The 27,074-nt window shown below is 32.3% G+C and overlaps 1 protein-coding gene across 1 annotated transcript in view; it reads left to right on the top strand.

The window, feature by feature from the left end:
* The window catches only part of COL11A1 (collagen type XI alpha 1 chain), a 268,654-nt gene that overhangs the window by 177,368 nt on the left and 64,212 nt on the right, over positions 1-27,074 (top strand). Inside the window, exons 38-44 of the mRNA XM_044675498.1 lie at positions 3,483-3,590; positions 8,667-8,774; positions 10,069-10,122; positions 13,101-13,154; positions 13,759-13,866; positions 25,181-25,234; positions 26,566-26,619. Coding sequence (XP_044531433.1) covers positions 3,483-3,590; positions 8,667-8,774; positions 10,069-10,122; positions 13,101-13,154; positions 13,759-13,866; positions 25,181-25,234; positions 26,566-26,619 — 540 coding nt within the window. The remainder of the gene's footprint in view (positions 1-3,482; positions 3,591-8,666; positions 8,775-10,068; positions 10,123-13,100; positions 13,155-13,758; positions 13,867-25,180; positions 25,235-26,565; positions 26,620-27,074) is intronic.

Below are 27,074 nucleotides of genomic sequence, written 5' to 3'. Positions count from 1 at the left end.
TGTAGTCATTACTAAATGCAGCTTACTTCTATGTCAAATCTCTTCAGAGAATGGCAGCTGCTGACAGAATGTGTCTGAGCTGAATCATCTTTAATCATGGTGTTTCTATTGATGACTGAGTCTAAGATTTCCATTTAAAAGCTCTTGTTCAATTTTTTAAAGAGCATACTAGAATGTTAGATAGGGAAAACATTTTAAAGAGCTTTTTGGAAAGGTGAAAAGGTGTAACAGGTTTTTGATTTTATTAGACTATGCTGCATTTCTTTTTAAATGAAAAAAAAATATTTGTTACTGCATGTGGGGATATAGAATGCTTGAAATGCATTCTGAATAGGGAAACTGTAACCAGAGTGAAAGGTATATATGTGGACTTAAGGCATTGTTTCCTCCATAACTTTTTCCATACTTCCTACTCATTGTTTTGTAGTTTACCAGACCTGACAATGTGAAGGATGGCATTTTAATTTGCAGGGAAGTAATGTGTTTTCATTAATGTCTTTGTATATTTCAAAAGAAAGATAATCAGGTCTCTGATTTAACTTATACAAGGCATCTATCCAGGAGAGAGAAAGTGGCAGAGACAGAAAGAAGCAGAGAAACATACAGAGACAAAGGCAAAGATAGAGACACAGACACATAAACAGGAACACAGAGAGACAGAAAAAGAGACTCTGAGACATAGAATGACAGTGCAAATAGTCTCTGAAGTTCATAGATTGTCTGTTTTAGAGAACTGAGGTAATATTTTTCCTCACTGATCATCTAGTAAAATAACAATTTCACTTATTTTGCTTAATGTTAAATATCATCTAAAAGAGAGCTGTTCATACCAAGGAGGAAATTGCTTTCTCTGTTTGTTTATTTTGAACATCTAATCACTGATACCACTAGGTAAACGTAACATGTCTCTAGTAATTTACTCATTTCTGGTAGTATGTGCTTTCTGTTTGAATTTGTTATACTCTGAATATTAGAAGAAGTTGGTGGGCCCTTGTTATCTAAGGGAAAAAAATGCCTATTCAATGGATAATATTCATCTAAACACAAATTGTTCTTGAATATATAATCGTTTCTCAGCTCCCAGATTTCTGAGCATTTCTACATGTTTACTCCATTCCTCAACTTTGTTATTTGAGTGTGTATGTATGTATATACATATATGCGAAACACATTACTATGCAGGCATATATTTCTCTGAAATGTCAAAGCATTATGACTTTATGCTTAGAGAATATTAAGCTAATCTCATTTAAATGCATCCCAGGCAAAATTCAGCATTAAAGGGATGTTGATTTACTAGGTATATGCAGAGTTTTTGCAGTATGGTTGCTACTGTGTTTTATAGTACTTTGATAGTTGAAGAAAAAAACAGATTTAGTGTGAAGAGGCTTGCATTCAAATTCTAGCACTGACATAATTTGCGTGACCATGAGGAAGTCATTTACCCCAAGACCCTCAGTTTCCTCATCTGTACAATAAATAAACCAGATACCCTAAATTCTTTTCAAGCTATCTACCCTTAAGGAAATTCCAGCTTGAACCTATGTGAAGGCTTCAGATTAAGAGTTAAATAACACTGTAAGACAACATATAGGGCATATCAAAAACAATATAAGTATAAACAACAGGGGATTGGCATAGAAAAAAAAATCTTTAATTTCCTGGAAGGGGGAGAGTAAATTGGATTGGAATTAACAGGGAAGACTTTATGGATGAGTAGGAGAGAGAAGAATTCCTTAAAAGAAAGGCATAAGTCGACTAGAGAGAAAACATTTTTTGATTGGGAGAATATGTATTCAGAAAGAAAAAACTTCTTTGGTCAAAATGAACATATTTTTTGTTGTGAAAACAAAGAAACTCCATCTGACTGAATTAACATGTGCAAGTGGGGGAATAGTAGAAATTAAAATAAGAAAGGCTTGTTGGGCTCATCGTCTAAGAAATTTAAATTAAATTTTCTAGATTAATGGGAGGCATCACAACTGGAATTAACATGACTTTGCATGTCATTAAACATTTACTATAAACAGTATCAAGAAATAAGCCTGATTTATTGATTAAAAAAATGAAAACAACTCAAAAGGTTGAATACCCACTGGTTTTCAATCAAATAACCATGGATGCTTATTTGCCTGGAACCATATAATTTACTTTTCGCTCAATTGTCAATTAAAAGATTCTAAGAAATTTTTACTTGACATGCTTTATTCTCTGTAGCTCACAAGGAGAGTTCAGTGGTAAAAATTTCTTTATGTCCCTCCTTAGAATTAGTAAGAAAATAAACTTGAATTGAAAGTTTTTTAAGACTTTCCTGTTTAGTAATATAAGGTCATTGATACGGTACTATGATATCATTCATGAAGTCATATGCGACTTTTGGAAATGTCTTTAATTGGTAGAATAAAATTCAGAAAAGTAAAATCTATTGTTAAAATTTACCAGAGTGGATCCCAGTTATCTGGATAGGAGTTTAAAAAATTATGTGGGAAATGTTTTTTGAAACACTTTTCCACTTTGAGATAATCTCTTTCAAAGATATTTGAATTTCTTTTTTTTTCATTCCATTGTGAAATGGGGCTCTTTAACATCTATCTATTAAGTGTAGAGATAATACATTTTTATAAATCAGATTTTCCTAATCACACTGTTTATAGTTTGTCCTCTAGAGAAAGCAGTGAGTTGTGTGAACATTTTTTTTTGAGTCTAATCCAACAGCTGTCCACAGCATAGTTAATTTAGGCAAAATAGCAATCATTCACAGGTAAAATGCCTATTTATTTGAGTCAGGATAGATTGAACCTACATTTCTCTTTTTCTTCAAGTCTTATTCCACATTATATTTTTCTTTTTCTAGCTCTGATAGTTATAAAAATCATGTTTAATTTATTGTTCATACTATTTTGAGAGATTTTTTTTAAGTCTTGTCAAAAGACTAGAAGAATATCTTTACCTAACACACAACTGGTTACCCTTGGAGAAACCTATATGGCTGTTTTTTTTTTCCTTAAAGACAAGGTTCATATGACAGTTGCCTGAATTTCCATATTCTAAATTCTAGTCTTTGCCAGCCATTAAGGGACATACTTTTCCATTTCAATCCCAATTCAGTGACACAAATATGAGAGTGTATTTTATACAACATACATAATAACACTGTGAGTAATTAGGTGAAAGAAGATGAGATAATATATGTAAAATATTTCAGACTCCAAAGTTTGATGAAATACCTAATTTCATGAGCTTTCAAGTGACTATTAATTCTTTTTCTTACCACAATGACTGTGCTTGATAAAAGATACTAAGAATCTTAGTCATCTGGAGAATGAAAGAAGAATTTATCTTTCCAATTTTAAGTAATCTTCAAGATATTTATTATGTTATATCACAGAGCTTAGAAGTTAAAAATTTAAGTATCCTTTTTTTTTTTAAGCTGGAGAGGACTAATTCCTTCATTATTAATATTTTTTCCCCTCTATCTCCAGGGCTCACCAGGAGAACGGGGTTCTGCAGGTACAGCTGGTCCAATTGGTTTACCAGGTCGCCCAGGACCCCAAGGTCCCCCAGGTCCAGCAGGAGAAAAAGGAGCTCCTGTAAGTAATTTCAAGAAGAAAATGTATTAGACTGTTACCCTTCAAGCGTTATTACTTTTCATTCAAGAATATTAGTTCTTCACATTTCACTGCCTTTCCTCTGCATATGTGCACAGCATAGCAGGCCATCTCCCTCTCTATTTATGATCTAGAAAACTTCAAATTTAATTAAAGAAGATCACATTTCCCCACACTTTATGAAACTCTAATACCTGTGGGGGAGGGGATTAAATATGGTTGGTTATTATCACTGCAAAGGAGTATGATTCTTCCCTTTAAAAAAAAGCCCAAATTATAGTTTTGATTAAAACTTTATACCCTGCTGTTTCATATTAGAAAAATGTGAACTTTTTACTTCTTTTGTAATCCAATTTAATTATCAATCTTTTCCTCATTTTGTAATAGTTCCCTTTAGCAGTAGGTGTCATTCTGGAATAATGCAAGCTTTGATCTCCTGTGAGTGGAGCTCAAATCTTCTGCTCAATTATTTTGTCACATATTGGATTTCATTTCTAATTTTTTTTCTGAAACTTGAAGTCTGATAAGCCATTTTATCCTCTATAATCATTGTGTTATTTTGGTTAGAATTTGGGTCTCTTTTTCTATCCTTTGCTTTTGATTGACATGACTTAGAGAATCACTTCCTCATTCTGTGCCCCAGAAATAAATGTTGGGGTACAAAGAGTCAGTTAAGTCCAAAGATGCACACATTGCCCAAAGGACTACATTATTTATATTTAAATGTTTTATAGTCTTGAATAATGCCAACAAATATATCAGAAAGACTAACACATGCCGAAATCAGTCACCTTTTTGCTTCTGACAAAATCTTTTTTTAAAAAAACCCTTACCTTCCTCTAAATTAATTAATCAAATTGATTAATTTATTAAAAACAGACAAACATTTTATTTAAAAAAAAAAAACAGACAAACAAACAAAAACCCTTACCTTCCATCTAAGAATCACTACTGTGTATTGGTTCTAAGACAGAGGAAAAGTAAGGACTAGGCAATGGAGTTTAAGTGACTTGCCCAGGGTCATACAGCTAGGAAGTGTCTGAGGCCAGATTTTTTTGAACCTAGGACTTCCCATCTCTAGATCTGGCTCTCAATCCCCTGAGCTACCCAGTTACACCCTTTACAATTAAAAACTTTTTTTTTTTTTAAATTTTAAACCCTTAACTTCTGTGTATTGACTTATAGGTGGAAGAGTGGTAAGGGTAGGCAATGGGGGTCAAGTGACTTGCCCAGGGTCACACAGCTGGGAAGTGTCTGAGGCCGGATTTGAACCTAGGACCTCCCGTCTCTAGGCCTGGCTCTCAATCCACTGACCTACCCAGCTGCCCCCTAATTAAAAACTTTTTATCCCTATTACCTTTTTTTAAAAATGGTGTTTTTTTCTTTTCAAAAAAAAAAACAAAAAAACAAAAATCAGTTTGCTTAGACATGGAATCAAAAGATCTGAGGTCCAGATTTGGTTTGAGTAATTATTGGTTTTGTGATGCTGAGCAGTCACATTCCTCAGTTTCCTTATTTCCAAGAAACTAATAAGAATGGTGGGATGGGATTACTATAACTGTAAATTTATTTATTTTTTGTGACAGTGAGAAAAAGCATATTTTCTTTTGGGAGAATTTTTTTATCTGAAATAAGAAAATGATAATATATCTATGCTAATATCAATGGTGTAAAAGCTAAGATTTTTATAGCATTTGTTATGTTCCAGGCACAATATTAAGTGCCTTAAAATGATTATTTAATTTGACTCTCACAATCACTCTGGGAGGCAAATCCAATTATTATCCTCCTTTTATTGATGAGGAACCTGAGGAAGAGTTTATCTGAATTTTCCAGGTTCACAAGTTTGGAAACTGAGGACAAATTTGAACTCAGATTTTCTGCAATCTTGGTCTGGTGTCTATCTGTTGTGCTAATTAGTACTTATTAAAAAATTGGTTCTCTCTTCCCACCTTTCATTCCAAGAAAAAAATACACATAGCACACTTCTAAGAAAATTCAGCATTATTAACATTTCCTCCATTTTTGTTAACTATAGATAAAAAAAAAATAACACAAACCCTGATTTGTAGCATTTGCCAATTTCTGAGATGAAAATGTTCATGGAAAATTGAATAATTGGGTCTTTCAAGATAGCACAAATAGTCTCCAACACACTCCTGTTTAAATCTGAATTTAGTATTTTATTTTGATTCTTATTTGCTTGGTTTAAATCCCTTAATTCCTTTTTGGACAATTGGCAAGTGGTTGGTGAGTATTGAATTGAATTGGAAGTCAGTTTAATGATTAGAGAGAGTCCATGGGAATAATGAGTTACAAAGATATTTGCAAGATATTTTGTTTCTTCTCATCCTGTACAAAGCTGATCAACCCTTGATTTACTTACAAATTGCTTTCACATTCTAATATAGTTATAATAATAAGAATTACAATTGATATAATACTTCAAGGGCTTCAAAGCCATTGACTTATATTAACTCATTTAATCCTAATAGCATCCCTTGAGGTAAGGACTATTATTATTCATATTTTTAAAGATGAAGGAGTAAGTACAGAATAAATTCAAAAACTAGAAACTACTTGAGTCAGAATTTGAACTCAAATCTCCCCAACTCCAAATTATTCATTCTCTTTATTGTGCCATCTAGCTGATTTAGCATCTACTATCCTATTTTTGTGATAGGCATTGGGACTAAGAAAATAAAATGAAACCTGATAACCTGCTCTTAAGTAGCACTGGCCTCTAGATCAGATTATCTAGGGTTACATCCCAACTCTGAAACTTACTTCATTTGTGACCTCTGGGAAGTTACTCAGCCTCTGCTCATTTTCCTCATCTATGAAATCAAGATGTCAGTGACCTCTGATCCCCCACCTACTTCTAAATCTATGATCCTGTACTGAGAGATACAACCGTGTTCATCCTAGATTTAACCCTAGAAGAGATTTTATAAATTATCCAGTCCTGTCACTCTACAAGTGAGAAAACTAAGGTTGAGGGAGGTTAAAAGACTTGAGTTACCCAAAGTCACACAGATAGTAAACAACAGAGCTGAAAATCAAACCAGTTGTCCTGTTCTGTGTCCCTTTGGGTGTGTAACTCACGATTTTGTGAATAGATGGAAATGCTGACACTTAAAGGGAATCAGGAAAGGCTTATGGGAGGAACTATCATCAGAGCTGAGTCTGTGAAGAAACTCAGATGAAGAATGAGTGAATTCCTAGAATGCAGGGAGAAAAGAGATAAAGCATCAAGTTCAGAGAATATATTTTTGCAAATGTGCCAGATTGGAAGTAACATATTATGCATAAAGGAGAAGGATATAAATAAGATTGGAAAGATAGGTCAGAGCCAGATTTCTGAGGGCTTTAAATAATCATAGTGAGAAACTTTAATTTTATTCAAGACAGAAGAAGGAGCCATCAAAGATATGTAAGAAAATCACACACACTCACACACACATACACACAAAGATTATACCAATGTACAATATTTGAATATTAATAATATGCAGAGAGGGCAGATAAGTGGTTGTGTGGATAGTGCACTGGACTTGGACTCAGAAAGACCCGAGTTCCAATGTAGGCTCAGATGCTTATTAGCAGTATGACTCTGGGCAAGTCACTTAACCTTGTTTGCCTCATTTTCCTCATCTTTAAAATGAGCTGGAGAAGAAAATGGCTAACCACTCCACTAGATTTGCCAAGAGAACTCCAAATGAGGTCATGAAAAATCAGACAAAATTGAAATGACTGAACAAAAACAATACGTGTGTGTGTATGTGTGTGTAAAACAATAGTTGTTTTCAGAGCATTTTGGAGAAAGAAGAGCGTAGTTTCAAGTAAACCAATTAGGCTATCACATTAATCTAAGTAAGCAGTGATAAGAGCCCAAAATATTGAAATATTCCAAATCACAAGGGGTCATATGTGAAGAAATTCATTTTAAAGATATGGAAAAAAAGTTTTGCCAGTTAGATAAAGCTAGCATACTAGCCGATAATTTTGAATTAGCCAATGTGGGAAGAAATAAAAATCTCAAAACAAGACATGTGAAGTATTTATTTAAAAAAACACATAATATGTAAGCAAAGCTAGACATACAGACAAAATTAGTTTGTTAACACTTAAAACCAAATACTGAGAATCTCTGTTCATTTCTTTTCTACAGTATCCAACATTTAAAAAACAGTAGCTACATTGCTGAATTCTGCAAATAGGAAGCATTTTTGACTAAGAAATTAAGTTTTTTGGCAATATATGCCCAATAATCACAGTGATTTAAAGAGAAAGAAAGATCAAACTTAATGCTATTGAATGATAATAATTAAAGAACGAGAAAATAGATCTCACTCATTTTTTTCTGAGTTGAGGCCCGTGTATACGGAATGTTGCATATGCTATCAGATGAGGTCTCTGTGTCTCTTTGCTGAACTAGAGACACTGATCTAGAGAAATGTTGATTAGTTGACTGTATGTATGTATGTATGTATTATTGTAGATATGTAGATATGTATTTGTGTGTGTGTGTGTGTATAAATGGATATATACATGTAGATATATCTATTACAAGTGAAGTCTTCCAGTGTACTAGCTAGGAGAGATGAAAGGGAACATTTTCATAAATGTATAGGATGTAAAAACAAAAGGTATCAGTAAAACCCATTTTAAAAAGAAACTTTTTGAAGAATGCTTCAAAGTAGAATCTTAAGTATTTTGTAGAACATAATCTGACTGGGACAGATACATAATTTCTAAACATAAGCTTGTTTTAATATTCCTCAGAAAACTGAGAACCTTTTGAGCTATGATTAAAATCCTATTTCATTAATAAATTAAATCAATAACTGTTTATCAACATTAATAGACTATTAGCCATTAAATATAAAAATTATTAATAACAATTAATAAATCAAAACTCTTCTTTATTGTGCTAAAGGACCAAAGTCTTTTGGTGCTCATTTGAAGGCCTGATACTAGGTAGCTAATTAACAAAATTCTTGTAGACAATCTAATGGATTCTTGTCGTTGTTTTTTTTTTTTTTTTTTTAAACACAGGGAGAAAAAGGTCCCCAAGGTCCAGCTGGACGAGATGGAGTACAAGGTCCTGTGGGTCTTCCAGGTCCAGCTGGCCCTGCAGGTTCCCCAGGAGAAGATGGGGATAAGGTTAGTGCTATTTATTTTATATTGTTTTAGTGTGGCAATGTTTTGATTTCTTCTCCTGGATTTTTGGGTAGAACTTTCATTGAATTGGATGACAGATCAAAGCACATCCCTTTTTAAAATTTCAAGTACCTTCCTTTTGCTTGAATGGTGTATGTCACAGGAGATTAGTGTCTAATCCGAGTGCTAGTATGCCGCATAGTTTTAAGAAGATGGATAAAGGAGCAGAGAGAGAGGTAGCAAGGAAAGGAAATTCACATATTTGATATTAAGGCTAATTTTCCAAATTATTGTCTATGACATGATTGCAAACCTATGACACATGTGTCAGCACTGACACATGTAGTCATTTTCAATGACACACGGCCTCATGCGGCCACATACGGAGAAGTATTGGCTACGTGCCGAGGATGAAACATTTGCTGTAGTGTAGTGTAGACACTCTGTGCATTATAGATGGCAATTCTACCTATATTAATTTACCTATTTTGGTTTATTAAATACAGTTATATATTACAATTATACATTTTTATCATTTAAACTATAAATATCACAAAATTATGTTGTTGTTTTTTTTTTCTCAAAGTGACACACCACCCGAGTTATGCTTGTTTTTTTGGTGAATTTTGACACACCAAGCTCAAAAGGTTGCCCATCACTGGTCTATGATCATGAAAAAATAAAATGCTATCATCCTATAATCATATGCTTCTATGCCATAGCCAATTAGTGGATTCAGAGTTATTGATAAATTGACTAATATTATTTGCTTTGAATTTATAATTTCTCTAAAAGACTCTTATTTTGAATACAAGGATATGTTCTACTGTAACTTATCAAGAAAAAAGTGTGTTTGGAGCTGATATATTTTCTTTCTTACTGTGCTAAATTATATAATATTTTCTGGCATGGTTATTTGGCAATGTGAGTTTTGTAGGGGTTTTAACTTGCTTTTAAAAAGACATGATGATTGATTTGTATGCAATTAAATTACTTTATCAATTGAGACATTTTAAATATTATAGGCAAAAGATAGTTTACTTTGTTTGAAAGCTAGATGTAGCAAATTCTCAGTCCGAGCCAATTTTTTGCTGTATACTGGTCAATAGCAAAATTAATTTAGTAAAGTAAGATGCAAATACATGCAAAAATAGCTCTGTTTGGATTTCCCAAGTACAATTTCAGAATCAGAAAAGAATTCATATTAAGTTGAATATTTAAGCATATTTTAATATTGATTTCAGTTGAATGGAAAGTCAGAAATTATAGAGAAGAATCTTAATATCTTTCTTTGCAGGGTGAAATTGGCGAACCAGGACAGAAAGGAAGTAAAGGTGACAAGGGAGAAAATGTGAGTTTTTAGTCTCATTTTTGCATGTGAATTTTTTCCTCCATGATGATTATAAATTTTTATTTATAAATTGTATCTTGGAGCTCTTTACAACTTCCTTCCTTCACTAGAGAAATTAATTGCACTTAAATTTCCAATCTTATCAATGCCTCATGTTATTAGGATATAACTGAATCTTTTCAATTAATAATTCTAAGATAGCAATAGCACTGATAGTAATATTAACTAGTATTTATATGGTATCTTATGGTTTGGAAAGTTCTTTTATAATTGTAATCTCATTTGCATTGGTATGGTTGAAAAGACTGCTATATAACAACCACAATTAAAGCAAGCATAATTGTTGAAAGTTATGTGTTAAAGACCTCAAAAGTGCAAGAGGTCATCAACCAGTAGTCTAATGAGGTAGTGTAGTATCATAATTTCTTTCTAACAGGTAGATATAAACATGAATAATTAAATTTCTCAAGGTTGCATAATTTTCCTCCTGAACTCTACTGAATTACTAAAGTATTTGGTAATTGTTATCCTTAATACTATAAAGTAAAAGATGTTAAAGTGAAGTAGGAGAAGGCTGAGGCTGGAAGATCTCTTGAGCATGAGCTTTCTGAGCTCCAATAGATTAAGCCAATGTTGTGTACACACTAAATTTTATATCAGAATGCTAAGCCCATCCAGCTAGCTAAGGAGGAGTGAATCAACCTCAGTACAAAAGACACTCCAATACTGATCAGTAGTGACAATGGGCTAATGAGTAGACACTGCAGTTCTAAACATGATGAGATAAGAAGACCCAGTCCTTTTCTTAATCATTATTTTTTAAATTTTCTTCTTCCTCCCCACCTCTTTTTCTTCTAGTATATAGCATTAATCCCTATACATTATATATTCACTCTTGTCCTCAATACTTTAGAATCCATGATACTATTTCTACAACTGGAATTGGTTTCCTTTCACTGTCATTCTTTACACCCTTCAAAATATAAATTTTGAAAACTTATCAGCCAGAAAATCTTTCATGACTAAACCCTTCTCAAGGATGGACCCACTTCTACTCCTTACTATATATTCCAGCTCCACTTGAAGATTGCCTTATTTTGCTTTTCTTTTAAATTATTTTTTGTGCAAATGTTGTTTTCCCGATAATATAAAACTATCTCAGAGAATAGAGGCATATCATTTGTTTCATTTTCAGTTTATACAGAGTTCTACTAAGAATGTATCCAATAAATACCAGTAACATGAACAAGAGCAGCTAGGTGACACAGTGGATAAAGTGCTGTGCCTGGACTCTGGAAGACTTGAATTCAGGTCCCACCTCAGACACTTAGTAGCTGTGTGACCCAGGGAGAAATTATTTATCCATGTTTGCCTCAGTTTCCTCATCTGCAAAATGAGCTGGAGAAGCAAATGGCTAAATAGTCTAGTGCCTTTGTTGAGAAAATCCAGAATTGGACATGACTGAATAATAAAGCATTCTAGTATATGTTAACATAAACAACAAAAATCATATGATTTTATCAATAAAGAAAAAACTTACAGCACTAATTACTATTAAACACCTTAGAAAACATAAAAATTAATGGATTTTCTATTATATGATGAGTAGAATTTCAAACCAAGAGCCAGCTTTTGATGTAATAAAGATACACTTGAAGCCTTGCAAATATGATTGGGGTAAAACAAGAAATGCTATTTAGAATAATAAAAGGGAAAAAAAGACATCATAGGAATAAGCATAATCCAAGAAGACTCCAAATGAGTTTATGCAGAGTCAGATACAACTGAAATGACTAAGCAACAATATGAACAACTATTTAGGGGAGAAATGTGTACAATGTTTAATATCATTTCTCTCCTTCTAATTGACCCTTGAACTAAAGAAGGAACATATTTTATAATTAGAATTGTGGCATACCATTAACTGTGCAGTGTGTGAATAAGCTTCCTAAGATTCTCGACTCATCATTACAAAGCCCTGAAATAGAAAAAATAAAATTTAGTCAGTGCTGAAATTTGCTGCACTACAAATGGACTGTCTTTATTGTTCTAAAAACAGATGCATCTGATCTTATAGATGTTTTTGCAAATTAACAAAATAAGTGCTTGAAGATCTACACTGTATATACTATGATTCTCTTTAATAAAAGAACAGTTTAGCTCTGGTACTACTTCTTTTGGTCTGATTTTTATGCATGTTTGATAAGGCTTTTGAGTTCTTCAGAAGGGAACTGTATTTGGAAACAAAACAGAATAGCTATAAATGTTAATATAGGTGAAGGCGAAAGCATATTGTTAACTGTAAACAATTATGGGTACACTCAATACATAGTTGTTTGCTTGTTGTTTTTTTTTTCAAATTTAAAATCCTTCCCTCTAAGTCTCAACATTGTGTATGGGTTCTAAGGCAGAAAAGCTAAAAGGGATAGGCGATTAAGTGACTTGCTCAGAGTCACACAGCTAGGAAGTATCAGAGACCACTCAGATCCTTAAATACAGTGAAAAGACTGACAAGATTTTTTGTTTGTTTTTGTTTTTCTCATAAGAATTATCCATCTGTTTTATCTTTCTCCTAATGTTCATTGATAAGTCATGGTACAGAATTCTTTTAATGGGCAATTTGTCTCCTCTCCCCATTCTCAAGTAAAAGTCATTAATTAAAATTAAAAAAACACAACTTATATTTAGAAAGGTTTTCAAAAGATCATGTTTAACTTGATTTATCTTTGCATGGAAATTCATTTTTTAAATATCCTAAAACAATACCAATGTAAGTTCCTTCAATAATATCAATTTAAAATTGATTGCAGATATCAAGTCTGGATCTCTAAGAACTGAATAAACAATGGTTGCCTGCATTAAATGTAAAAGATATCTAGGCAAAACTTTTTTTTTTTCTGCAGAAAAATGAAGAAATACTTGAAAGATCTCTATAAAGCATATATTCTGAAATTAATGCAGCTTTTATTTCTCTACAGGGTCCTCCTGGTCCCCCAGGCCTTCAAGGACCTGTTGGTGCCCCTGGCATTGCTGTAAGTATGTCACTTGTTACAGCAAATCTAAGGCTCTACAGTTCTTTGATCATATTTATGACTATGGCTGAAAAAATTGGATGAATATGTTTTATTTTTGCATTTTAAACATGGAATATAATTTACATTACTAATCATAGTCACCAAGGCGTCTCACAGATTCCCTTGCCCAAAATAAATATGGTTTTATTATTATTATTATTCTAGATAAAACTTCACTTTAAAATATTTAAAATATCATCTAAGTAATTGATACATTCAAAAGAATTATTCTTGAGTAGATTTTTTGTGATTTTTTTTTTACCCCTCATTGTAATGATAGAATTTTTAACTCATGGTATTCTATCTTTTTAAACCATTTGAAACATTCTGGGAGGAATGGGGGACAGGGGGGAGAAGAGGAGACTGGAAATAAGAATAATGATCAAAAATGGACATTAAACATATGATACAATCTGGGTTACTTCAAATTAGGCGAAATAATTTTATTCTCATATGGACTGAAGCTACTTGGAACCATTAGAACATGCCTTCTTTCTGTAATATTAGTGATAGAAATAACCCATAAACTCTGTTTTGTGATTTTTTTCTTGTGATTTCATAGGGAGGTGATGGGGAGCCTGGACCAAGAGGTCAGCAGGGAATGTTTGGCCAAAAAGGTGATGAAGGTGCCAGAGGATTCCCTGGTCCTCCTGGTCCCATTGGCCTTCAGGTAAGATATTTTACCTGGTGCTTTCCCTATCACCATATTTCATAGTTCCTAGATCTGGTGGCACTAAATTTAGGATCATTTTCACCTGTACCCCTGTCCTATTTTAAGTAAGTCACTTAAACCATTTGTACTATTTTCCTCTATATTAAAAAAAAAGGGACCTTACCTTTCTTGACCTATTTCTCTGGAGCCTTGTAAGGAGAAAATTAAATTACATCCTTTGATAAATTAATCAACAACTATTAATAAGAACCTATTATGTTCTTTTACTGAGTGAAAGAAAAATGCTATCAACTTATTTAAAAGGTAGGAATAAGTTGCAATATATAAAAGAAAGGAGTCATAAACTTCATTTTTAATCAAGAACTAGGACAAGAGATATGAATGAAATATATTTAGCTATATACATGCAAACCCACATATACACATGTATACAGATAGAGAAAGAGGCAGATAGTACATATTTAACTTTCAGTGTCCATAAAAAGAGGTGCTTTATTCAATCATTATAATTTTATTAGTTTATCTGTAATTAATTATAATTTACCTTGCAAGCTAAACAAGTAAAGATCATAATTTTAGCACAGAGGATGAACAGAGTTTCTGTTTGCTTACATGGAGATATGAGTTATCTATGTGACAGACAAGAAAGGTTTTCTCCTGAAATCTGAGTCATGCAAACAATATCACTGTAAAAGACTTAAGATTTTCACACAATGTCCTTTAAAATTGAAGGTAAAGAATGGTGGTTCCTGATTAAAGGCAGAACTAGCTTGAAGCAGTTCAGAGAAAGAATAATTACTCATGTGTGCACTTTGTCATTCCTTGCAATATTAGTAGAATTAGTTTTGACTTTTCCTGCCTGTTGTCTCGGAATAGTAATTAAGTGCGGAGGCAAAACAAGTGTGAATAGAAGAAACAGATGGTCACTTCTCTTTATTTTATACCTATATTTTCAGTCATGAAGTAAAATAGTGCTATATATGCTCATTACTTATAGAGAGAGACATGGCAAAAAAATACCATGTTTTAGTATAATTGATACTGCCAAGTAATAAATATTTGCTTCTAGAATGTTCATACACAGAGTTCAGCACCCAGCAGGCTATCAATGACTATTTGTCAAGTTAATGAATGAATGTGGAATTTTTAAACTTCTTATTAAATTGCTTTGCCTTAAAGAGATTCCTACAATTTTTCAAAATATTTAGCAGATCAATCAAAATATCAATTGCATTTTTGGTTTAGAACCTGAACATCATTTTTTAAAAACCTTTCTTTGTAATATTTATACTTAGAGATTTTAGAGCATTAAAAAAAATTGAGTTATAATACTATCACATATACTTAATAAAATAGGTATGGTTATATATAGCACATCATAAATAGTAAATATGATACATATACAAACATATGTGTATGCATATATATAAATATAGAGAGACAAAAAATGAACTAATGATAATGCCTAAAGCAAAAAGAGAAAGTGTAAATTCTTCTGTGAAGGATAATAATTTCTTAGTCTAATTAAGAACTTGTGCCTCACAAGTAAGCATTGAATTGTTAGAATACAAACTTTCAGAAGTTTGGACATATGAGATTTGAAATTCATATTTATAAAAACTCAATCTCAAGACAGACCCAATTTAGTGCCATGAAGGAAGAACAATTTATTTTAAAATATATATAGCGTAATGAGATTGCTGTGTACATTAGGCAACATCTATCTTTTGATATTATACAAATGTAAATTAATTTTCAGTGGTTCGTTTTGTTTGTTTTTAGAGTTCAAGGTGCATAAGTTTATAATTTCAAATTACTGACTTTTTTTTTAAACCCTTACCTTCTGTCTTGGGGTCAATACTGTGTATTGACCCCAAGGCAGAAGAATGGTAAGGGTAGGCAATGGGGGTCAAGTGACTTGCCCAGGGTCACACAGCTGGGAAGTGTCTGAGGCCAGATTTGAACCTAGGACCTCCTGTCTCTAGGCCTGGCTCTCAAGCCACTGAGCTACCCAGCTGCCCCCAAATTATTGACTTTTTATATCAAAATGTGATTTGAACAGTACCTTATGCATAGCAGACCTTTAACATATTTTGGCTTAATCATTGTATTAAAGACTAAATATTGTTCTCTCACTCATTTAAATGTCCAAAATCTATTATTTCAAAATAGGAAGGCCATGGAATTGGAAATAGATGGAATTATGTTTTTTGAGTCATGTTTCCCTTTTAATGAACTGGTCCATTGAGCAAAATCTGGTAGTTTGGGCTAATTGTTCTGAAATACTGTCAAGAAATAAGGCAGTGATCATGATTAGTAATAAATATTCTAAGAGAAACATTGATATTTAACTGTAATTAAATACTTCTGACTGACTTGGAATGATGCCAGTGGTTATTATCTTAAGCATGACCCCCCAAATTATTATATTTCACAGAGGGAAAAACAAACTATAATCTTATCTCATTTCTAGTGGCAAGGCAAAAAAGCAAAAACTAAATTTTCATTTTTCCTTATGCCACAATTGCTTTGAATATTGGATTTATTCACCCAATTACATATTATCTTAAGATGCTATTTACAATCAAAACATGAAATTACAACTAAGTTCAACTACGTATTCCCAATTGACCCTCACAGAGAAATCATTTCTCTCAAGCTCTATATAAGCCAAAAAAAGAGTCTGAACAAATATAAGGATACAATTAGACCAGAAGTTATTCTTAATAATATATTTCAGTTGTTAAAAATAGCAATTGTTTGCCAGTGGTATAATAGTATAACATTAAAATGAATATAAAATGTACATGTTATTAAATTATTCATTTTAGTTATCTATACTATCTATCTTCATTCAGCTCTGCTCTATGTTGACTATAAGCCTTTGCTTCATATTTTACCTCTCTAGTGAGAGGTTTTAATTCTCAGTTTAATTAAATCCAGTCCAATCCAATCCAATTCTTTCGGCCTATTTTAATTCCATGGATAGTTGGAGCTAAATAATTTCTGCTTAATTTAAGAGTTTGCTATTGCCAGATTATATATGTCACGAAAATGTGTAAAGGTAGAGGCATAATATATTTGGGAGCAAAAATGTGATTATATCCAGTGGAAGTTGTTGGAAATCAGATTTATAAATATCAAACTATACTATTAAATCACTATCTTGTGTGTACTTCTATCGGTAAAACACCAAAATGCTAAAAGAAGTCAACTACTAAAGTAGGAAATTTCATTAAATAACTTCAATCTTGTAAATTTTCATTTTTGTTTTAAACTAAAAATGTAAATATTTTTAAATCCTCATCAATTCAAAGGAGAAGTGATCATTTAAAGTTTATTTCTTATGCCTTTAGTTTGAGTCAATACACAGTAGAAATTCAGATGTACATTCACGATTGCCTAATTAGCATGACTTTGAAGAATTATTCTATGATTTCTCATTTTTACTGTATGTATTTTAACGAGGGAGTTTCATATAGCAATATTCAGTGCCTGGAAGCAGCAAAGTGGCATAGTGTATAGAGGACTGGACTAGGAGGCAGGAAGAGCTAAGTTCAAATGCAGCCTCATCCAGATACTTCATAGCAATACGATCTTGGGGACATAGGAAACACATTTCATTCCTGAGGCATACATTGTTACTAAGTGCTAATTTTTTTTAAAACCATTATCTTCTGTCTTAGAATCATCACTGTGTATTGGTTCTAAGGCAGAAGAGCAGTAAGGGCTAGGCAATGGGGGTTTAGTTACTTGTCCAGGGTCACACAGCTAGGAAGTGTCTGTGGCCACATTTGAACCCAGGACCTCCCCTCTCTGGCCCCGACTCTCAATCCACTGAGTCATCCAGCTGCCGCCTCGAAGTGCTAATCTTAAACTACTATATAAATGTTAGATAGCTTTTGTTATTATTTTTAATTGTTTGGAGAAAATACACTTTAACATGCTCAATACTGATAAATTCCCTATCAGTAAAGAGTAATGGGGATAGTCAAAGTCATTTGTTAGGAGAGAAGTAGAGGGAGTAGGGAGTAATCTCTGCTTTTTAAACCTTGTACTAGAGGCTTAAAATTTTGCTTATTACAGAAATAGAAAACTGACCTCTTGCAGTTTCAAGAAGTCTTTTCTAAGTTTTTATTCCCAAAATTTTTGGAAGGGCATCTCCCTCCTTACCCCTACTTTTCTTTTATCCTCCATCCCATTATAATGATAATCCTCTGGTTATAAACCAGTTTAAAAAATTAAAAAAAAATTTAGGTTCCAGAGTGAATACAATGATGAATAATTGTTAGTTAATAGAAACTTTCTGAAAATAAATTAATATTTGTTCTTAGAATGTCTTTGTATTGATTTTCTAAACTAGGATTTATTTTAAAAGTCTTCTGTTTGGGGGACTTTTGGTTAATTAGAATAGCAAAGCAAGATGAATTAAATTAGGAGTTAATTTTAAGAACAATGTTGTAGTCTATTAATTATTTAAAGAAAAAAATACATTGGGATGGACATCATACTTGATTATGGGAACTCTCTAGGTAACCAACCCATTAAAGAACAGTCCAACATTATAACAAAAACTGTGTGGTATAGTAAATCAGACATCAAAGTCAGAAAACCTAGACTTCAAGTTCTACTTCATACAAATGGCTGACGCTACCCCAGAGCTTAATCTGTGATGAGGGAGAAACCATTTTCACTTGAGGATCCTTGTACAAGTGAAATCAAAGTCTGATCCAAAGCATGTATGTGTATGCCTCTATGTACATATAACTCAACAGAGTAAGCAACATTTTGTTGTTATTGTTGTTTAGTAGTTTCAGTTGTTTGTGACTTTTTGTGACTTCATTTGGGTTTTTCTTGGCAAAGGTTCTAGAGTGGTTTGCCATTCTCTTCTCCAGCTGAGGCCAGATTTGAACTCATAGAAATGAGTTCGAGCTGCCTCTGACCAAACAATATTTATACATTTATTAAGTGACATTTAAGAGCCTAGTTACAATGTCCTGGAGTCAGGAAGATTCATCTTCATGAATTCAAACCTGACCTTAGAAATTTACTAGCTGTGTGATTCTAGGAAAGTCACTTAACTCTGCCTCAGATTTTTCATCTGTAAAATGAACTTGAGAAGGGAAGAAGCAAACCACTCCAGTACCTTTGCCAAGAAAACCCTAGTGTCATGAAGATTTGGTCATAACTGCAAAGTAACTGAACAGTAATATGTGCCCAGTACCACTGTGCTAGGTGATAAAAGACAAAAATGAAACCATCTTTTTCTCCTTAGAAGTTTACATTCTTTTAGGGAAACAGCATGTATATACATAAGTATATCCAAAATAAGTAAAAGGTAGTTTTTTTTTTAGAGATACTGGCTGCTTGGTGGTGAGAAAAGGCTTCATGTTAAAAGAACCTCTTGAGTTGGATTGTGGAGGAAATAAACAATTCTAATAAACTATTCAAGAAGCATAGAGTAAGGTCTTGCTCTGTGCCAAACACTATTTGAAGTGTTGATAATACGAATGAAAATCAAAACTAATGTCTCCCTTCCAGGAGACTGCATACTAATGGATTAGAAAATATATATAAATCAGTAAAGATAAATATATGGAAAGTAACGTTGGAGGCCATCACCTCTCAGTATCTACTAACTAATTTCTATTATTAAATTTTATGTGTCTGCCTCAATGTATTTTTTCTTTGACTAATGTCAGTCAATTAGGACTAATTTAGTGCCTACTACACTCCAGGGACTATGCTAAGTGATGAAGATACAAAGAAAAGGAAAAAAAATTAGACTTTCCTCTCAAGGAGCTTGTAGTATAATTATACAATAAAAGATGGAGGTACTGCTAATGTAAATGGAGTGTTTTGTATGAGGAATAGAAAGCCAAGTTGGCTAAACCCAGAGTAAGGAAGGGCAAGTGGTACAGTGAAGAGAGCACTGCACCCAGAGTCAGGAAAATTTGAGTTCAAAAATAGCCTCAGATATTTACTAGCTAGATGATCCTGAGTAAGTTACTTAACCCTGTTTGCCTCAGTTTCTATAAATGAGCTCCAGCAGGAAATGGCAAATCATTTCAGTATAATTGCCAAGAAAACCCCAAATGGGATCACAAAGTGTCTGACATTGCTGAAATGACTGAACTAGAGTAGTATATAAGAAAGCTGGAAGTGTAGGCTGGGGCTACCTTGGAAGGGGCTTTAAATGTCAAACAGTAGAGTTTCTATTTGACTCTAAAATCAGTAAGGAGCCACTGAAATTCATTTACTAAGGGATTGACATGACCAGATTTGTACTTTAGGAAAATCTCTTATAGATATGGATATACAAAATGCATACCTACAATATGTCTATATTCATACATAAGTACATAGCTGCATATATGCATACATATGAAATGCATAATATAGAATCATCATGTAACATTTTGATTAACCATACATTAATGGCGTACTCCAATGCCTCATGGTTGCATGGAGATGACCCCAGGTGCTTGAAAGCTTTTCCAGTATAGTATTAGCTTTGAACTGGTACTGACAAACTATAAAGATTTTTTAGAACCTTCCCAGTATTGTACTATACAATTTTCATTCAATATCTAGCATATATTATTCTAAATTAAAATGTTCTTTAGCATATGTGCTACAGTTCAACAGTTATGTGAAATATATGAATAGGTACATATATAATATAACTAACGAATACCTTTTAGTAAATATGTTATCTCATTTAGGGTTTTAGGTTTTATGCTTTTAGCATTTAGAACACTGGCCAACACAAAATGCAAAGCATCAATTTTCACTATTTACATTTTTCTTTCTAATTCAAATTAGTTAATAATTAATAAACAATCCTTAAGAATTATGAAACACCAAAAACATTGGAAAGCACACCTTAAAAATAGCAACTCACTTATTTTCTGGAGAGAGAGGTAGGGACAGACAATATATACTTTGTCATACTTCTGCTGAATAAATTTATCTTGTAAATTAATACTGGGTATATAAGATGCTTTTGTCAGTTTGATAATCAGCAGCCACAATAAAAAATACTGGCATTTATTTGCCTTGAGTTTTCATTGTCTTCTTTCCCACAAAAGCAACCAGTATTTTCCATGGAGGCGTGGGGTTAATTCAAGAAACAAATTAATTTTTAAATGACATTTTCCTTGCAACATCATGTATTAAATCACAAAACTTAAATATTCTAATAAAATTAACATGCTAACAATCACATTTGCATTCTCCAATTGAGTGTTCATGATAAAATATATACTAGTAATTCTAACAGACAATTATAAAATACTCAACTGACATGTTAACTTTAAATAAACTATTTGATTTTTTCAATGAATATTTGCTATCCTTGTACCCAATAAGAGAAATAATATTTTGTCAGAATTTTGAGTCTAAATTCCTCTTATTTTTTGAGAATCAGTTAACTTCTATAATAAATGACTTCAAATGACTAGATATTAAACTAGTTTCTCTCAATGCATAAATTATCCACCAGGAGCAAGTTGGGCTTGGATTGAAAGCTGATTAACACCAGAATACAATTTAGCAAATTTAGTTTATTGCAACAGGATAATTGTACTCATGATATCTCTATTAATCTTCATTATGAGGCTCTATTCTGTCTCACTCAAATCAAATGTAATTCAACCTTCATTAAAAAAAAGCAGGAATGAATATCTTGTCTTTCTAAAGGGCATTTCTTATTAGATTCATCCTATATAAAATTCATCCTATATAATCTCTCATTTTGCACACATACACACACACGTATGTGTGTGTGTATGTGTGCAAAATGGGAGATGATGATATTCAAAGAGTTGGATTGGGATTGGGAAAAGAACAACCATAGTTTCCTGGTCTATACTTCTTTAATTCAGAAATAATAACATATTAGATTTATAATATAAGACCAATAAATGACATTTCATCATGAAAGTATACTTCGTGACCCATATAATACTTACTCTCTTTTAGGATGATGAAACTATTAATTTTGAATACTTCTAGCCCATTCCAGACACTAGTTGTTACTTCCTAGGCACTCTCCATGCTGTTCTAGTATCTGTCACTATGTGGTGATGATTCCTTGTATGTCAGTGGCATTTTACTTTCTCTAGGCAAGATTAATTGATGTTTCAGAAATACAAACTAAAAAAAATGCTTATAAAAATGAAAACAAATTTTTTCATAATGTATCAATTTATTCAAATCATTGTTCATTTATTTTTTAAGTTATAGTCAGATATTTTAATGTTATTTTTTCCAGATCAAGTTAGAAATCACGAGGCAAGATTTTTAAAAATCTACATTGATAAAAATAACTTTGTTATATTTAGAAGCCAAATTATCCTCTTCACGAGTTAACATTTTGTAGGTTTGTATTTAATAGGGTATTTAATATAATTTGAATGATAAAAAGGATTGAACCTGTTTTATAAGTAGTCCCACATAATTATATGGTATTAGAAGATCATTATGTAAAAGTAAGAATTCAAATGGAGACATAGGCAATTTCAACAGATAAGATGTGACTAGCAAATAATATTCTAATAGACCTAAATCGAAATGAAAAAGAAAATCAAGTATTTCACTAAGAAAAAGGAAAGTGAAAGATCAGATGATTTTTCAAGGAGTATAAAATATATTTGAAAGCTAATAAATAAAATGAGAGACATAAAAGTAGATTGTATGTCATGATATTGTGATATTTCGTGATTCTTTAACTAATTATTGGCACTCATTATTGGCTCCATAAAAGTTTAGTTAGCAAACCAGAAGTTGAATTCATAATGACTGATCTCCTGCATCTGAATAGCCAGTCAAGAAACTCTTAAACAATAATTGAGATTGAGATAGATTTTTGATGAAAATGGAGTCTTATAAAGGTACATGACTGCACTCATTAAAGGTCTCCAAAAGTTATAGAAAAGTTTAAATCTCAATGCCATCTCAATTAAATTACCAAAAATTATTTTATTGAGTTAGAAAAATAATAAAATTCATTTAGAAGAACATAAGATCAAGGATATCAAAAAAATTAATAAAACAAATGTAAAGGAAGGAGACTAGATAATCAGATTTTCAATTATAGAATATAGAAGTAATTATCAAATCCACCTGATATTGGCTAAGAAAAAGAAAGGTAGACCAGTGGAACCGAAGAAACATACTACAAAGAGCAGTAAAAGATGATCATAATTTTGTATTTGACAGAAGTATAGATCTAGGTTTTGTGAAAAGAAATCACTATTTGGTAAAAATGGTTGGGACAACTGGAAAGTAATTAGGCATAAACTAGGTATAGACCAATATCTTGCATCATTCATTAAGAGAAGATCAAAATGGATACATGATCTAGATATAAAAGAAAATATTATAAGTTAGGAGAACAGGGAACATATTACCTATCAAATTTATGGATGAGAGGAATTTATGAGTCAACAGGAAATGGAGAGAATTGTACAATATAAAATGAATGTTTATGTACACTCATTTGAAAAGTTCTAAATAAAACAAATATTTCCAAGATTAGAAGGAAAGCAGAAAAGTGAGGGGGAGGATTATAGATAGCCCCTCAGAAAGAGGTCATATATCTAAAATATATACAGAACTTTGGCAAATTTAAAATAAGAGCCACCCCTCAATCGATAAATGGACAAAAGATATGAATAGATAATTTTCAAATGAAGAACTCAAAGCTGTATAATAGGTATAGGGGAAAATGCTCTAAATCACTATTGATTAGAGAAATGCAAAACAAAACAATTCTCAGATATAATCTTACACCTATCAGAGTGGCTAAAATGACAAAAGGTCAAATTGACAAATGTTGGAGATGTGGAAAATGGGCATACTAATGCACTGTTGGTGGAGCTATGAACTGATGCAACCATTTTGGATAGCAATTTGGGACTACACCCATAGAGTTATTAAACTGTGCATACCCTTAGATCCAGCAATATTATTGCTGGGGGGATTCCAATTAATTGGGGAATGGCTAAAAAAATAGTATTAGGATATTATGATGGAATAATACTGTCCTATGAGAAGCGATGATCAGGCTAATTAAAAAAAAAACTTGGAAAGAACTATACACACACACACACACACACATATATATATATATACATATATATATAATGAACAGTGAAATGATTAGAACAATGAGAATATTTTACATAGCTACAGGATTAATACTGGAAGAATAAATTGTGAATGTTAACTCCAGATTGTGAACTGAAAGGTGAAAATATGAAAGACTTAATTTATATGAACATGCTGATTTCCTAGAATATACCTTCTTGGATGTGGGGAGAGTGGGGAGGGGCTGGGACACTTGTGGGACTTATTACATAGATATTAAGAAACATATAACAAAACATATAGGAGATTTGTGATTTCATTTGTATATTATCTTGTTCTTCTCTGTATATGAAAATTTCTTTTGTTTTTGTAAAACTTGGGGAAAAAGAAGAATGTTCAAATCCAAGAAAAGCATTGTCTTCATGAATGAATTTGTATGCTTTGTCTTCTCACAAAATACTATATAATCTAACATGTTTCCCTTTGGGTATAATGAATAACTATGCTTGTAGAAATGGATTTGTGATTTGTCTTTGCTACAGATTAGTTATGTGGCATGATGTAATAATTAGAGTTGGAGTCAGAAAGACCTAGTTTTCAGTCATTCCTTTAAACTTTACTAACTTTATTTACCAAGAACAATGCTTTTAACCTGCCTTCCCCTCAGGTAACTCTCCAAAAACATAAACCAATATAGTATAATAGAAAGAGAGCTGATTTGACATTCAAAATAATATTTTGCTTCTATGTGTAAGATCATCGGCAAGACAGTTTACTTCTTTTTTTTTTTCACTTTTCTCACCTGAAAAATAATGAGTTTCTATTTGATGGACTCTGATATCCCTTCAAGTACCTCTAGGTATCAGAAGTACCTAGTGTGAGGGAATTCCCAGGTCATGAAATCATATGATCTTGACATATTGACTTTAGCTAAGTCATTTATCGATCAAAACCATATCTATCCAGTATCCCCAACAGGATTCTTATGTGGGTTAAATAAAATAGTATATATGAAAATCCTTTGAAATCAGAAATCTACGGAATATTTCCCTATTGTACTTGAGCTAGAAATATTTAGCAAAAGGATTATTTCCATTTTCTGAAATCTATTTAAATTATCATCTTATTTTGTTTGACAAAATAGGGAGACAATTTCTCCAAGTAAGGTGTGGTTGGTCATGGAAATAAATGTCTTTTATTTTCTACTCTTTTTCATTAGGGCCTGCCTGGTCCCCCTGGAGAAAAAGGTGAAAATGGTGATGTTGGTCCAATGGTAAGTTTTTCTTTAACAGTATAAAATTGTTGTGATTTAAAATATACACAGCGCATATTTTATATTACATTATGTCATGTCATATTGCTATATTATGTTATAAATTTAATAAGAAATATAATGTTTTCATCATTCCTAAGGTCTTCCAAAATTCCCATCATCCCTATTCTGTTCTGCTTTTCTTAGTTACTTAGAACACGTGTACAGGCAGACACACATAAATGTATATATATATATATATATATATATATGTGTGTAATTGTTTCTGATTTTACATATTCTTATATATTTCTGTCACTATATTTCACATAAACTTCCCAAGATTTAGACAGAAGTTGTATTCTCTGATTAAGTTTAAGTTAATTTAAGTCTCTACTTAACTCTGGTTTCTGTGGTTGAGCCACAATTCAAGTTACTTGAACAATTTGAGTAACAAAACACCCTGAACACTAATGTAACACAGATTATATTATATTGTTTGTGAATAAATAGGTTCCAGAAGGAAAAGTTAGGGAAACAACAAACTTTATTTTTTCAGGCTACTCTCAGTTCTTGGATAGGTTGGTTTGCTACTTATGCTCCTCTGCTTCTTCTCTGACATATCTTTAGAGTCATTGTCCCACTGTGTATCTTTTTTTTTTGCAACTATTTTTTCTGTCCATTTCCAGACTCTTTGAAATGCTATTTGATTTTAATATACTTCCTCAGTTTAATACAGATTCCTAAGTAGCTGACCAAGGCTTTTAGGCAATAGCTTTGATTGATTTAGGGATATACTGGCCCTGCTTACAGTGGGTTTCAATTGATTACTATAAAGACATGACTACCTAACAAAAGTAATTTCATTTAAGAGGGTGGGAAGATCAGTGGAATTTTACCTTTACACCTCCTTCCTCTGTGCCTTTGAATTGACTGGCCATGACTGAAATATTCCCCCTCTTCTCTATTTCTTAAGTATCTCCTTTCAAGTCCTAGTTCAAATTCTGTCTTTGCTGGGAGACTTTACCTGATCCCTCAGTCACTTGAACTTTCCCCTTTAAAGTCATCTTCCTTATATTTTGCATGTATCCTTTATATATATATTTATTTACTTGTGATACCCATCATTAAATTATAAGCCCCTTGAAAGTAGAGATTGTTTTTGTGAGTTTCTTATCTTTTTGTATTCTCATAACATTTCATATAGCACCAATCATGTTGTGAGCACATAATAAATGCTTATTGATTAATTAATTGGTTGTTACCTTTCTTTTTTAATATTCTTGTACATAACATGCAACCTTGATATATTTTGAATCATGTTTATTTTTTAAAATATCTTCCTGTTACAGGGTCCACCTGGTCCACCAGGCCCAAGAGGTCCCCAGGGTCCCAATGGTGCTGATGTAAGAAATATTTTACTTATTTCAATTTCTTTTTAATTCTATAGATGAAAGGAAAATTAATAAGATATAGCTTCTAATTCCTCTTGGGTAAGTGAAATATTTAAGAACTTGTAATGAAGATTTACAAACTGGAAGAGAACTTAATTGTAATTATCTAGTAAAGTTCATTATAAATTCATAAAATTATCATTTTATAGATATAAACACTAATGTCCAAAAATGAATTACTCAAAGTGACTCACTTAGTAGCATCTCAAATGCAAATATATAAGATGGCTAGTATACACATATATACTCACATACACACACAAATACATAAATATGCTCACACAAACATGGAAGAGAGAAAGAAACAGTGAGAGAGAAAGAGAGAGAGAGACAGAGAGAAAGAGAGAAGGAGGGAGAGGGAGAGGGAGAGAGAGAGAGAAAGAGAGAGAGAGAGAGAGAGAGAGAGA

The sequence above is a fragment of the Gracilinanus agilis genome, chromosome 4 (assembly GCF_016433145.1).
Source record: "Gracilinanus agilis isolate LMUSP501 chromosome 4, AgileGrace, whole genome shotgun sequence".
Classification (NCBI taxonomy): domain Eukaryota; kingdom Metazoa; phylum Chordata; class Mammalia; order Didelphimorphia; family Didelphidae; genus Gracilinanus; species Gracilinanus agilis.
The sequence above is the reverse complement of the archived record's forward strand: the minus strand, read 5'-3'. Positions and strand labels throughout refer to the sequence as shown.